At 40.2% G+C, this 16080-nt stretch overlaps 1 protein-coding gene across 2 annotated transcripts in view; it reads left to right on the forward strand.

Annotated features, from left to right (window-relative positions):
• kcnd1 (potassium voltage-gated channel, Shal-related subfamily, member 1) overlaps positions 1–5617 on the forward strand; it is a 44112-nt gene extending 38495 nt beyond the window's left edge. For both annotated transcript variants that reach the window (XM_062541429.1, XM_062541428.1), the window contains exons 5-7: positions 574–669; positions 2106–2344; positions 3228–5617. In XM_062541429.1, the coding sequence (XP_062397413.1) occupies positions 574–669; positions 2106–2344; positions 3228–3432 (540 nt within the window). In that variant the 3' untranslated portion in view covers positions 3433–5617. The remainder of the gene's footprint in view (positions 1–573; positions 670–2105; positions 2345–3227) is intronic.
• Positions 5618–16080: the final 10463 nt, after the last annotated feature.

Raw genomic sequence — 16080 nt, forward strand, 5'->3', positions numbered from 1 at the left:
TCAGTTTTTGCCAATGTCGAATAGGACACTTGTCCTCCAAGACTGAATGGTGGTCTGAACAAAGGCCTTTTCCCCCTGAGGCGTTAAGAGGAGACAATGCAATGGGTCGGCCACCCTGTGTTGTCCATTTGGACACTGAAAAGCTTTAGAGTGATAATAGACTCTTCATGTTTCCCCTGGCCCCTATGTGAAGGGAAAAGTGCATTAGGTTTCTGTGTGCATCAAACATATATGTCAAGAATTCTAAAAGGCTTTTTAGTGTTCCATAAAGACCCTTTAAAGACACACAAATACCCTCAAACTGTTGGAATTTGTGCTGCTACTTAGCAGAATGCTAAAATACAGATGACTCAGCAGCACATACTTCAAGCAGGACTGTTTAGCATAATTTTGAACTTGCTATATTTTGGACAAACCAAGAGAAGCACAGACTCCACTATCAGGACATCAATGTGCATGTGCATGCGAATAATAACGTCTGATGGGACTGATCTTTTTTTTCTGGGCGAGTGAGCTTTGCCCTGCGTGTCTGAGTTTTTTTTTTCTCTCTTTTCCCCTTTTGCTTTCTTGCAGGATCATGACAGTGACAGCACTGCTTTGTGCGTGAAAAACAGATCTGCCTTCGAGCACCAACACCACCACCTCTTGCACTGCCTGGAGAAGACCACGGTGAGTTTTACCGTTGCCATTACCCCCCGTGTCATGTTCAAAAGGTCAGCAATCAACCATTGTGCCACTTACAGGATTTTGCTTTGAAAAATCCCCTCTCATAAGCTGCTGTGTGTGTGAGGCTGCCTGGCTGCGTAACTGCCTGAAGGTAACACAGATTAATGTCTTAGCATGGCATCTGGAAGACACAGAGCGGCAGGCAGGCAGGATGCAGTGGTTGGATCCAGTCAGCATCTGAACAGCCGAACACAGCAAATCCCTGTCTTAACCTTAAAACCTTCAGTTTTCAATGCTCAGTGCTAGTCGCTAATTTTGGAAAACTTCAAGGTTGCCACTAAATGTAGAGGTTTCATTTCAGGCTGAAATGTCATCACCTTGGCTATAGTCAGTGCAGTGAGCTGAGTCCATCTACCCGTTGAAATGAAGATATTATGCCCTTATTATTATTCCCTACAGTACATATGCTGTCTTTTGGTTTGAAGATCAAATACATCTTAGATCTGCTGATTTAGGCTGCTAGTTATACTCACATTAAAGATATCCAATGGAGTTTGCTTCTGGGGGCTCCCTAGTTGCAGACTGTTTGTATTTGACTCAATTGTTGTAAATACCACTCATAGCTTTCACCCTTCTCCCTGGTACTGTATATACTGTATGGATTTGTTCACAAGTTGGCAAAGATAATCTCCAAAGAGCTATTTAGGGATTGCATAGTGCAACAACTCTAAGGTTGATGCTAAATGTAGAGGTTTCGATTCAGAGCACATGACCAGTACTGATGAAAATGGGCATTTCTGGCTGGCAAAGATATTCTCCAAAGAGCCATGTCGACTGACAAGGCAGTATTTCATGGTTTCATCATACAAATAGTAGACTATTACACAAAATTAAAGTAATTGTGATTCTCTGGGTCAGGTGAGAGCGAGGCTGCAAGGCTGATTCTATACAAATAGGTTACGGCTGGGAAGGCACACCATTCTTAGCCTGGTTAGCACACCAGACCGTATCTCATTCACCTCCCATTTCCAAGGGCGTCACTAAAGCAAAAATGCCTCTGGATGCAATTGGATAGACCTAAAACCAATTGGAGCAATGGAGGAAACTACACATGCAGAGAAAACAGAAAAAATACATCTCAACAAACAAGCATTTTTCAAAAAATGCTTCGATGTCGTCATGTTATGCCTGCCTCAATGGCTATGATTGGTGCCCGAGTTTTAGGAACAATTGAAAAATTTAAATGGGGGTGAATGGCCTCTTTGCCAAATGGACCTGTAGAGCAAATTAAAATTTGCTCCAGGTTCTCTCAGACTACACCATTCTACCAATGGCAAGTTGGTTTACCATGAAAATAATTTTGAAACTGTTATATTAAAGATAGCATAGAACGCCTTTAAATAGTATCTAAAATACAGTGATACCTTTCTTCTTTTCAGAATCATGAGTTCACAGATGAGCTCACCTACAGCGAGGTGTGCATGACCGAGTCCGTGGGCTACCGCACCAGCCGCAGCACTTCCCTGTCCAGCCACCAGGGCAACTCCAGCTCCTGTTGCCCGCGGCGCGCCAAGCGCAGGGCCATACGGCTGGCCAACTCCACCGTGTCCGTCAGCCGCGGCAGCATGCAGGAACTGGACACCCTCCAGGTGCACAAGACCTCACTGGCACCTCAGAGGTACGGCTTAATCTCACTCTTTTGTTTTTTTAAAGTATATATTTTTGGGCTTTTTATGCCTTTAAAGGGACACTTCACCGATTAGCATTAAGCTTTGTATCTTTAGAAAACCAGTCATGTTTTTGAATGGTCGTGCATCATTCCTTCAGTTTGCCTTGAGATGGGAGAAATACAGATTTCAATGTTGGACTTACTGCTTTCAATGATGTAAAAATCATCATTTTACATCATTGAAAGCAGGAAGTCCTATTCATGGCAAACTTGAGGGAATGATGCACGACCATTCAAAAACATGACTGGTTTTCTAAAGATACAAAGCTTAATGCTAATCGGTGAAGTGTCCCTTTAATGAGACAGGACTGTAGAGAACGACAGGATATGAGTGGGAGAGAGAGTCAGGGTAGGATCCGGAAAGGACCACGGGGCGGGAATCGAACCCGGGTCGCTGTGTGTGGGGTGCCGCTGAACTACACGTTGGTCCCACTTTTTTATTCTAGTATTGGCGATAGTTAACAGTTACTCTCTCTTTGCAATTCCTTCACCACTTAAATTTAGTAAGAGCCTTCTCCAGTTTACATGACATCTGAAGGTGAAATGAGTTGGATTTGGTACCATAATGTCAGATCATGTCCCATAGAATATTATACCATTAGATTTGTTTAGTTGAAACCATTGGTTGGGATTATGTGACTGGGTCACAGGCTAGGTTTTATGGACATGCACTGAGGGAATTCAGTAGAATTCATCAAGTAGTAATATTAGTGTAATGTCGTTTTTGTTTCCTTGTTTTGGACTAGAGTCACAAAGCACCCCCTCTCTTCCTCCACTTTTTCTGTCTGTCTCTCCCGCTCTCTGTCTGTCTCTCTGCCATTCTTTTGAGCAGTCGCTCCAGTCTCAATGCCCGGACGGAAGACCTGAAGTTGAACTGTGACGACCGAGATTTCACGGCGGCCATCATCAGTATCCCGACGCCCCCAGCCAACACGCCGGACGAGAGCCTCCCGCCGTCGCCCGCCATCCCCGGCATCCTGCGCAACTCACGCTCGGGCTCGTTCCCCCACGACCCCGTCAAGATCTCCTCCTTATAACCTCCCCTCAAGCACACGGGCTCTCCTTCCCACTGCACAACGGAAGGAAGAAAGAGACAGTCGGAGAGAGAGACCGAGAGAGAGAGACACAGAGAGAGAGAGAGAGAGAGAGATAAAGAGAGAAGAGAAAACGTGAAAGAGAGCTCATTCTAGAACATGTGACAAAGAACTTTTGAGGAGCTTTTACAAAAAAAAAAAAAAAATGAAACGAAGACATACCTTTTCAAAAAAACACCTGGCTTCATCCCTATTCTAAAACCCAAGTTTGTATCGAGAGTCGGGGGTTGTTGCAGGCAGGGGAGAAGAGTACAGTTGGAGGGACCAGTTCTGAGCTCCAGAGACCAGAGGGACGATAAGTGCATTCGGAGCAGCTGGAGCAGAGGCACGTGTGTCCGGCCACCTCGGCCCCCTCGGCCCCCTGGAGCTCTAGCTGCTGCGAGAGGCGATTAGATGGTTTTGTTTTCTTGGTGGACAGTCAAGACGTGACGAAGTGGTAACCTTTTGGACTAAAGTAAATGGCACGTACAGTATGGTCAGCAACAAAAAAATAAAATGTACATTTCACAAACAGAAGTTCATCGCAACAACTTTAATATATGCAACATTAGACAACCAGGAAAAGTACATAATACATTTAATGTGTGTTCATTTGCAGGGAGAGATTCTACAGATTCTAAGCAGAAATACAAAGCTATATTACTATATCAATATGTCTTTAAAGAGAGTAATATGAATACCTTATTGTGCTATAGATTTGTTGTCACAGACCTTGGGAGTGAAAGGGAGTATCAGCTAGTGGTATATATATATGTAACATATTTTGTACCATACCTCTCAAAATCACATGCATCTTCGAATCCTACCAAAAAATGTCAGTGATCTGACTAGCCTAATACCAACAGTGCATGTTGTTGCCGTAGATGGCTGAGAACCAAGCCTTGGAGAGGTTGTTCTCACCTATTTTTGCATGGAACCTACTCCCTTTTCTTTATTTTGTTTGTGTTAATCTTTTCATTTTTTGCTGATTATCAGTGAATTCAACATTTATAGACTAATAATAATTTTAAAAAAGTGCTGCACCAGAAGTGTACAAATAAAAATTAAATGAAAAAATATATGAAATTTAAAATAATAATAATAATAATAATAAAAAAATACAAAGATTCAGGCATGTTCTTTGCAAAAATGTTTCGGTTGGATGAGTATGGTTGTGCAGTCCGTGCGTGCGTGTGGTGAGTTGGAGAGGGCTTGTGTTAACGGATCACAAATATGCATGGATACCGTTGTAGGTATTGTAGGTATGTTCAGGCAGTCCCTTGAGAAAATCTGGAGTCATTGGGTGCCTCTCAACATGCCTCCTCGATCCTCGATGCTTGATCCTCGAGGGGCGTTCCCACTGATCTATAACTAACACTGGATAGACTCTATCCCATTGTTTCCCCCCCATCATTCTTTATGTAGATCAGTGAGGATCGAGGTCCGAGGAGCGAGGGAGGACGTATTAAACGCTGCATGAGAGGCACCTATTGTGAATGGACGTCGTAGGGAAGGTCACATGTGTAGGGGTGGGGTCAGACTTTTAGCTTTCGGTTAAGACTGCATTCATTGTCTTACTGCAAGGGTTTTGGATGGGCTCTTCAGTTTGTTTTGGCTGGAACAGGTTGAGCTTTATTTCAGTTATTCATGTATTTTTCTCTATTATGTTTTATCATGTTAATCATGTGGTTCATGCGCCAAACATGCTAATGTGTCGATGCTATGGACCATTCTGACTGAAAATATGTTAGTGCTTACATATCACCACTTCTTTTCAAGGACATATTTTCTGTGTATTAACATACAGTAACGGATGTTGGCAATAAATAGTGTAATTATTTTACTAAAAACATAAATGCATATTATAATTAATTTTTAAAACTGAAAAGAGTACTTGCACTTGACTGTGATGACAAATGTATTTGTTACTCTGTTTACAGCAATTGTTCCAAAGTTATTTTTATGTTGAATCATCCATTGATGAGTGGGTTGGCTACTGTGAATGGGAGCTGGGACAGACACCTGCACTGCTGACAGGAGAGCATTGTTGAATTAGTTTGTGTGTAGGAGGAGGAACAAGGAGAGTTAGATATGAAAAGCACAGAGGTGTATAGTATTCTATTCCACAAATAAAGTGCGCAGAATTCAGAGACCAGTGTTGGCTTTCCTTTCCCTTTTTTGGCAGAGAAAACACCAGACATGACTGAAAATGTAAACATAACCCTTTGGACGAGCTTACAGTCATGTGTTCTCAATATCCGTTTGACAATGAAGCAAATTCAATGAATACGGATAGATTGCATGTAGAGAACATTGTGCATGTTCTCTGTGTTTCTATCAGGGATGTTGGAACAATTCAAGCTTAGAATTGAGTTCTCAGTTCTCGCTACGGGAGTAAATCTCTTGCAATAAGCCATCACGACCTGTTTCATCAGAGTGTGCTTTTGTACAGCAGTGACACACAATTAATAAATCCGACATGTACATTCTTAATTCAAGGCATCATCACTCTTGTTTGTCTTCTAACAGATCAGTCACATATTGCAGTGTTATGCCCCCCCCCCCCCCCCCCAAAAAAAAAGTTTTAGTGAATATATGGATCTGCATGGAGAGAAAAAAAACCCCCATCCCAGCTCATTTAAATACAAGTTGACTGAAAGTATTCTTAATCGTTCCCTCACCTGCTTGCTCAAGTGATTTTTTTTGGCCGTCATCCCTTTGCTCATTTCTATCACTTTGTTTATTTTACATCGAGGGCTCGCAAGCAAGGATGGAAATGCACCAGGGAGGAGAGAAGACTTAGCCAAGCGCTGCCTTCTTAATCCTCTCTAGAACATGCAAGCCATGCCGGAATTGCCTCGGAGATCTTCAAAAATCCTGTGGATGTGTGTCATAATCTCTGAAATAATGCCGTGTGACATGTGTATGTGCTATAAGCTAAAACACCATCTTAGCTCTCTTTCTCCCACGGGCCTTCCTGGTCTACCTGGGAGGAAGGAGCTGTATTTGCTAAGAAAAACAAAGGCTGGCTTAACTCTGTAGAAAGCCCTTTAAACTTAAACAGGATATTTCTGTTTCGTTCCCATAATAAAGGAGTTTTTTCAAGTCACAGAAATGTATAATTTAGTTAAAAATATACATTTCAAAATGATCAAAAGGGCTGTTGTGGCTGTTTTAGTGTTAGAGCAACACAATGCAAGAATTGGTATATTTGTATCCACTGGCGACACGGGCCACACAGTTGTTGCACATAGCACAAACCGAGTGTGCGGTTATTAAGGTAAAATAACTACATAGTGTTTTTTTGAAACAACCAGACTTCTGTTTAGGGCCAAATCAAAAACTAAAAAAAGAATAGTTGTCATGGGTTGTAACGCAGTTGTCTTGAGGCAGTCAGAACAGATTGAGACCTGATTTATACTTAGTGTGTATTTTCAATCAAACCCTTTTATGCTGAGTTCACCATTGGCAAGAGTTATCAGTATGTTTTTAAACATCATTGCGTGTGTGTGTGTGTGGGTGTGTGGGTGTGTGGTTTTGTTATTGTAGTTGGCATGAAGACATGACTCTTCTCTCATGAACTTATCTGAGCTAACCTACTGGCTTGTTGCTAATTCTTACACTCAGGACATTTAACCAAATTGAGCAAAAGTAACACAAATGACTCATGTGTCAGTATTTCACCTACATTTGTGACATTTTCATTTGGCTTGAAGTCTATATGAGGTCAAGTCTATAAAAGCACAATGTTATGTTTTAGTAGCATAACAGAGTTCTGTTTATAAAGTAATTTGTTCATTAATCCTTGATTAATAAACATATTTGTGGAGTTTTCTGATACTGAAGGAGTCCTTCTGTAATTAGCTAGAACAATCACATCATTGTTTTTGAGACCACTTCTGATATCCTCCAACCATTTCTTTTTAAAACTGTATTCATTAATTCAAGTTTTACCCAGCACGTTGGGAGTAGCGTATCCTGACCACCAGGGGGAGTTCATTGCACTGTGGTTACACAGCAGTTCTTGGGAAACACAAAAAAAAGGCGATCTTGCTGGCGAGAGACAAGCCCCGGCCCACCTAATGCCAGCCCAGATCTACCATTCGCCATCATGTTTTGGATTGAAAAGAAATCCCATATGGTGTAAGGAAAAATGTGGAAATGAAATCTTTAAATCGAATGCAAAGGTGCAACCACAAATAGGTTTTTACTTTAACATATAGGCCTACTCATAGGCTGGCTTGTCTTCCGGCACCTGTCCATTTCTGGATCCTGAGAATCCCCCTACTGCCACAGATGGCCCTGCCATTACACATGTTTGCCACCACATATTTCGCCCTTACAGCACCCCTGGGAGTGGGACTGCACTAATATTTTCCACTGCAGGCTATTCCTGGGTGCACATGTACTTGTGAAACACAGCAGGCCGTTGTGTGTATATACCGCTGAGAGACATATGAACGGGGATGTACAGAAATGAATTTGAAATTGTGAATTTGTGCATGTATAAGATAGCTGTTTGAATTAAGATCGATGTTTCCTCTCTATTCTACTCTCTCCCCCCACCCCCTCTCTCTCGCATGGTGGTCGACCCCCCCCCCCCCCCTCTCTATCTGCATCTTTCATACACACACACACACACACACACACACTCACAACACACAACACACATACATACACACACACAGATACATTTTGAATATGACTGTCAACTCATTCAAATATCACTCAGCAACCAGTAGGATATGCAGTGGTTTCTTTATTTTTTCCAGAGCGCTATCTCTCTCTCTCTCTCTCTCTCTCTCTCTCTCTCTCTATATATATATATATATATATATATATATATAAATGTAATGTTGTTTTATGCAGTGATGCGGTTGAAGCACCAGCAAGTTGCCTTCATTACTCTGGGTAGTGTGAGAATGAATGTGATCAGTGTTTCTACAGAAAGCAGCTGGTGGCAGTGCTGTGCATGTCAGAACCAGGTACCCTTTAGAGATGGCTCCTACATGTAGCTGGGTGTGTCATAAAGAGAAAATGCACACACAGCAGCAAAGCATTGCTTAATGTCTAATGTAAATCAGAATGTTTGTCACATGAGATATGATTGAGTTTGCACATGACTTGCTGCCATGAAAAACAAATTCTTATCCTGCAACAGAACAGACATTGAAAAAGAAGAAAAAAACCCCACTTCAACAGGGCTTAATTAGTTATTTTGAGCACAGCTGCACAATGTTCACATCACTCTTGGTTCACACCTCTGAGTCACTGCCTCTGTCACTGTTTAAAACACAAACAAGACTTCATGCAAAATGTGTTAATCTGTCATCCTCCAGATAAGTTGCTTATAGCATGTTGTGGGAGGAAAAGCCACACAAAGTTGTCTTCTCCTGCCAATCCAAGAAACTCTTGTGATGACTAACCGAAGCAATGAGTAATGCGCTTAATTATCAGATGATGAAAGGGGTAAAAAAAAAAGAAAAAGAAAAAAAAGCTAGTCTTTTGCTCATCAGAGCATCGGAAAAGCTTCATTTCTTGAGAAAGCTGTGCTACAGTGCATCCCCCAGCACTGGCTATCTTTAGAAAGCAGCCCCTGCGTATACTTCTGAGAAGTGTGCGGTTGCTAAGCATGAGCGCGCTACTGAGCGTGTGCAGGAGAGGGAGACCACAGAAGCCACGGCCTGCTGAGTTTCCGTAGCTGCATGGCAGTTCTCATCTTCACTACCACCACCACCACCACCACCAGCACCACACAAGATGCCGCCCCTGCCCCTGAGGAGGGTGGGGGCCCTGGCAGCCTTTGCAGCAGTGACATCTAGCTGCAAGGAACACTCTCTCCCTGATGGAGCCAAACGGCATGCAGGCAAACAGCAAGCAAAGGGAAAACACACTAATAACTACAAATGTGCAAAATACACCAAATGCAACCCAGTTTGTGGATATGGATAATTTTTTTTTTTCTTTTTCTTTTTTTTGCAATGCTACTCTAGATAGTTGTTTTGAAGTTGGGACATCTGCTAATTATTTACAAAAACATGATATGTGGAAAGCAACATGAGCACCTAATCAAAATGTAATGGAAATTAAATTAAATGAATCTCAAATGATATGCTTGTATTCTTCATAATATGTTTAATATGAACATGCTAGAGGGTTGACTGTGGCTTGTTTATAACCACTGAGTCTTACACATCCACTGTTTACAGTGTAACAAGTGTTTGGGTAAATATATTTAATAATTTAATAAACAATAATATATTTTATTTATTTAAGCTATAATAACATAATAATAATATAATGTATTACTCCTATAATTAAATCATATATTACCAATCATCTTGTCAGAGGTAGAGGTTTCATTTCTCAACATATTGTTTCAGGTATTACATGTATTAAGTGAATTTTATTTCTAGATATACAAACTATAACGATTTTATATAAATATCCAAACTTTTTTTTTTTTAAAAATGTATACATTTTACTCTATTTGAATTTTGGTATTCAATCAAGCTTAAGTTATTATTATCATTATTTTCTGAATTTTAAAGTTCTTTGATAATTAGCCGACACTTTTACACAAAGCAACACAGACACGAAACACGTCCGAGGTTTGGATTGGTTCAAGAATGGAACCCAAGTTGACTGTTAGTCGGTCGGTGATGTTACCACTTCTCCACCTCACCAAAATCAATGTAACATACATCACAACGTCAGTTAATGTTTAATAACATCAATAATAACATCAATACAGCAAAATGCAATGATTTCACTTGAAACTGTCTGGGCCTTTTAAAAGACCATATTGAAGTCTTGCCATTTCCATGTTATCAGCACTCTTTGATTACAGAGCCATGATATAAGCGTATCTGTTTTACAACGCTGGAGTCGGATGAAGCTCTGTGCGTGTTTTTAATCTGAACATCAGAGCGCCTCCCTCTCCTTTCTCAGCACTGCGCGCTCAGCGGCTGCACCTCATCTCACCACAGCCCTCCGCCTCAGCCCTCCGCCTCGTTCCACTAGACGCGGCAAAGTGACAAACCAAACTAGAACACTCAACCTTTCTCTCAAATGCACAGCTTAAACCAGTGGTATTTAAGCTGAATTTACCTGGGTTGTTTGTATGGACCTATTGCTTGACACATACCAGTATCTTTCTAGGGTTGATTCTGTTGTATCTATATATCTAAAGACACAATTTCAGTGGAACTCTATAGGCTGGCCTGCTTAAACTCCTTGCTGTTAATTGCAAGTCTGGGGCCCCTATAGAGACTGCTTGTTTCTCGGCTGGCATAATTGGCACATTCACAAAGCATATGCAGCAGAATCAGCAAGGGTGGTGCCAGCAAGTCATAAAGCACAAAAAGTCATCAAAAGCAATCAGAGCCGAGCTCCACATCAGTCCCAGTTCATCAAGATACTGTGGCCATCTACAGGTGACTGTGACAGAGAGGCCAAGAAGTGTTCCACCATGTTTACCGTGTACATTTTCAATTAAAACAACATTCTGGTCTAGTAGCAATGGGACTGTGCACTGTTGAATATAGGCTGAATGTGCATTGTTGTATATGGTGATGAATCATGATCCAAAGGATGCCAAACAGGGTAGGGAGAGGCATACAGTAAGCAACCACTACATGCAAGCAAATGAATGAATGAATTGAAAGTGCTTATACCGTTTTACCATTTCTCTGTAAAATTGCTTATATTTGTTATGAGGATTAAAAAACTATGCTAGATGCATTCCTGCAGGGACAATTGATCAATAAGAATATGCTATTTTGGAAATTCATTGTAGCATACAGATTTGTCCATCACAAGACCTGACATTTGTAGGGTTAAAAGTGTTTAAAATGTATCTTATTCAAGCAGATACATCCTGAGATGGCACGATAGGTGTTTCTCTTAACATGTCCTGACTGAATGTTCAGATGCAAAAATGAGAATATTTGTTTAATTTGGGAAAATGCACATTCTGTATCTGGTAGAGTGTCCCAAATAGATTCTCATCATCACTGTCATGGTGGATGATCTTCACACTGGAACTAATCAGCTGGTCAATCAGTAACAAAGTGCCAATAGCAACATATCCACAGCATTTCAATAAAAGGGCTGGTGTTCCACAAACGCTGTATTATTTAATAAATGAAGGTTATACCACAGCAGATGTCTCTTTTACGAATCATGGCCAGCCACAACTTTTACAGTACAATTCTAATGAACCGCTGACAGCAGCTACGGGCTTTAGAGAATTAAACCTATAATGCTCTCTATTGCTCTGCAGTGTTTGCAGCATTAAAGAATATTTGTTCTCGGGGTCCCTCTGCAGTTGAGAAGCGTAATAATGAATGATCTGGTTAATATAATAAATGTGCTTCTTTGTAGGAAACTATTAACATAACTCATATACAAATGGAGGGAATGCATGAACAGTAGTCTGTGGAAAGAAAGCTCTGAATTCATGTAAGTAGCTATGTACTGTCTATAGCATAGCAGCTCCTTTCCATTTTGATTACTGTTGGAGCTATAAATGGAATGCTGCGATTAAATTCGTCAGTGATAACACCAGGATGCTTTAGGCTGGGCAGGGCTTCTCCACTCTTTAAGATAAGACTGGTGTTTATATATGCATGCATGCATGAGGCATGAGGTATCTGTCTATCAAATGAGAACCTCCTTGCACCACTGTGCAAGGGCCTCCTGCCTGACCTTGTCTCATGGTTCAAGCCAGTTTGCACTTTTTGTTTTGAGAATTGCATATCTTTCAAATTGTTTCTTATTTTTTTTTACAATATTTATGAGGAATTATCTCAGTGTTTCAGAATGATAAACTGATGAGTTTCTAAACAAAGCTCTTTTTTTTATGTAACATTCTTTTTTAAATCCAGAAGTGCTCATGCTCCAAATAAGGAGCCGATTGTGTCGGCTCCCAAAACAGTTTAACAGTTTTCCGTTTCCACACAGACAGTGTTTGCTAAAGGCTTTCTAATAATGAAAAAGCAAAACATTTTATTTCAAAAGCTAGAATATTTCTCTGTGAACAAACCTTTGAACATTAGTGTATATTTTGTATTTTTCACATATATGTACTTTTATTTGAGTACATCCACCACCATAGGGTGTTCTGATTCATAGATAAGACACTGTGAGAAGCTATGGAGAAGCTAATCAGTAGACATGTGATTATAATGAAACCTTTTCTCATGCCTGTAACTTCCCTCCAGCAACCTTACAGTGGTAGCACAGTTGTCACTCCAACCACGCTTGTTTGGTGGCAACATGAAAGTAGTGCACACTTTTACATTAAATTTACTTATGAAAGTAAATATAAAATGATATAAAATAGATTCAAAATGATGAATTGCAATTAGCATAAGTATAAGAAACCAAGGTGTTGGGTTTACAGTATATGGGACTGTAAGTCTGAGTATATGTGGTGTCATGGATGCCGAGGAAACGGCCCCTTCATGGCCCCATGTGGTCAGTCTGGTAGACTGGGGGCACCTGGTCTTGTGGCTCTTTAGTCCACATCTCCTACCAGCCTGCAAAAAAAAAAAAAAAAACGCCGGCCGCTGATATTACCACTCATATTCTCATCATATTCTCACGTCAATCAATGCACCATCATGTCTGTTTGAGCCAAGGCACTCTCTGTTTCAAAATAGTTGAAAAGCCTTTATTTTCATGACACTTTGGTACTTTTAAACATTTTTAAAACACTCGGTATGTCAGCATCAAGCATTCATCAGGGAGTCCAACAGCAGTCTTATACTGAAAGTTTAGATTAGTGTACAGTAGGTACAGGAGGAGATGCCCCCAATATGGGCGAAGCACATGTGTGTGAGCAGGATGCTGAGACAGAGGCATCGGTCTGCTCTGCTGATGTCATGATTCCCATTATAAACCCGTGCACCTTTGCTCTGAGCCTTAGTGTCACCTCCTCTTTGCCATGATGATTTTCTTACTGCTATACTTGCACATACAAGCCATCCACGGTAAGATCTTTTTTTTTTATTTACTTTACTTGAACGCTGGCAAACTTATATATTTTATATACAAATCTGTATATTCATAATTTACCAAAGTGGTGTTTGCAGGTGTAACAGTGTAAAGAGTTTGGCAGATATTAGTACAATTTAATATGATTTATGTACTGTAATATCAATAGACACCTTCAGAATGCAGTTGCTTTGCATAATGTGTGTATCTCTATATAAAATTAAATGTGTATTCAGTTTCGCCTTGTGAAACTGTATTATGCATCTAAAAAAAAAAAAAAAAAAAAAAAAAAATCACCAATGCTTTTTCTGATATCTGATTCAAACTAGATCATTTCTAAGGGTGAGCAGCTTTTTCCTATTTCCCCATAGTCCCAAATGATAAATAATACAGATACTGTATACTACACGTTTCTGTCATCTATGGTAACATCTTGTTTACTGTGAGGAGTTGACAAGGACACAGTGCTTTGATAGTAGGCCAACATTACATTCTCAGTTACGTTTTACTTATAGTCATTTATAGTCATTCATAAATATTTGTCATGTGAAATCAGAGAGCAAATGAGAAGGATGAAGATTGTCATGCAGGCTCCCATGGAAAGATGTACGTACTCACTTGAAATTGCACACTTTGTTCGATCTTTTATTTTGCAGTATGCAGGGCACTTGGATAAAAGAGACACTCCAGTGTGCTAAATAATGTCCAAAACACTCAATTAAATGTTAAATGTTTATATACATATACAGTACATTGTAAATGTACATTAGTACAATGATATTTTCCCAATTGTGTGTGATAGAAACACATCTAGACTACTGAAACATCAGACAGAGGCATCTGTAAAACCAGAGTTGTCAGCGATGATTACCATTTATATAGCACATGTTTTAAATTATTGTGTTTTACTGTGAATAGTGCACAATAATTATAGTTTATGGTCTATCAAGTTTCTTGTATTTCATAAATATTTTAAAGCAGTGACAAACCTTTTGCATTTATGCATTTATGCAATGCATTTACTATTTCTAAGTATAGAATGACCTGGTCACATTACAAATGTGAGATATTATTTATGAAGTTGAGTGCTTTATGGCACTAATCACAAAAATAGAATGTAGGCCTAGTCTGTATTTCACAACATTTAAAAAACAAAAGCACTATTTATTATAAAAAAATGTTGCAGATATAGGCTACTTTTGCTAAATTAGTTGACATAAAAGACTTAGATAGCCTACTGTAGGTTAAAGGAGAAATCCGGTTTCCACATACAATATGTCCGTTTCTCGAGGTCACCGAGAACTGTCGGTACGAAACAAAAATGATAACAATCAGTTTTAGCCAAGCTCGAATTGCTGCACCCAACAGCTAATGGAGCAATATAGCGCCAGGGGTGTCTCGGGGTGTCTCGGGGTGTCTCGGGGTGGCACAGCCACACAGGCACCCTCGAGTCGAGAGTCGATTGGCCACCCCAGAATCTACGACTAGCCATCAACAGGCTCTTATAGTTACTGCACTTGCAGCACGCTAGTTCAAAATGTCAGAAATGTAGCTTTGCATACGCTTGCCGTCAGCCTACATTGCTTATTGTTTTTAGCATATCAGTTTACAATAGGCCTATAGGCCTAAATCCAATCACACACGCAACTCAGTATTACGTCCTGTTGCCTAATATTTCTACCTGCCTATTCTACCTAGGCCTACTCAGCCGCTGGGTCAGTAAGTGTTAACTATAGTTTTGTAAATACTGTCGTAATATAATATTGACATTGTGGTAAGTTTACATAGCTTAGGTTAACTGGTGGGTTGGGCGTCGGGACCCAAAAAGTGGGTCGCGGAACCGATTTGGGTGTGTTGAGGAGCTTGTGGTCAAAACTGAATAAAACATCGCCGAAATGCTAGGCCTACTTTATTTGAAGTAGGCTAGAATATGGATTCACTTAAACTGAGAACAAAATCGACAAGACCCCCCCCCCCCCCCCCCCCCCCCCAGTGTGTGGTATAGGCTACCGTAAATTGTTGGCACATGAGCAGACAAAACTCATCCAAACTAAATTGTACATGGAAACAGGCACCCCTGTTAAAGGCAAGCATGTTGAGTATTTTAAGGTAACAACAGTTGAAGAGTTCACAAATGTAGGCTAATAGCCTATCAAACATCTGCATTAAGTAGGCCAGGTGCTTACCATGTAAGCTAGCTAAGCTCACCGTATCAGGATTGAACGCAAGTTTACGCAACATCGCGATTTTATGAACATGGATAATTGTGGGTTCCACATTCAGACCAGTTAAATGAAACATTACGCACGTTCCACATTAGCCTAATTCCTGAAACGTTTTTGTTCAGGGCTGAAAATGCTGTCAAACTGTATTTGACAAAAGGACAGATAGAGGTTATTGCTATAGGACAAAATATTAACTTTCAGTGTGGCACAGTAGATTTGTTTGTAAATTATGTTTTTAAAAACAAAAAGTGTAAAAAGTGTTTCAATCGCTGTCACCTATGCTGGTGTTTTATATGCTGGTGTTTTATATCCAAGGAGAATATTCTCTCCTATGTATTGTCACTCTTTTTTGAGGGACAACGTGAAGGGGAAGAATGATAAATGATAT

Source organism: Sardina pilchardus, chromosome 7 (assembly GCF_963854185.1).
Source record: "Sardina pilchardus chromosome 7, fSarPil1.1, whole genome shotgun sequence".
NCBI lineage: Eukaryota > Metazoa > Chordata > Actinopteri > Clupeiformes > Clupeidae > Sardina > Sardina pilchardus.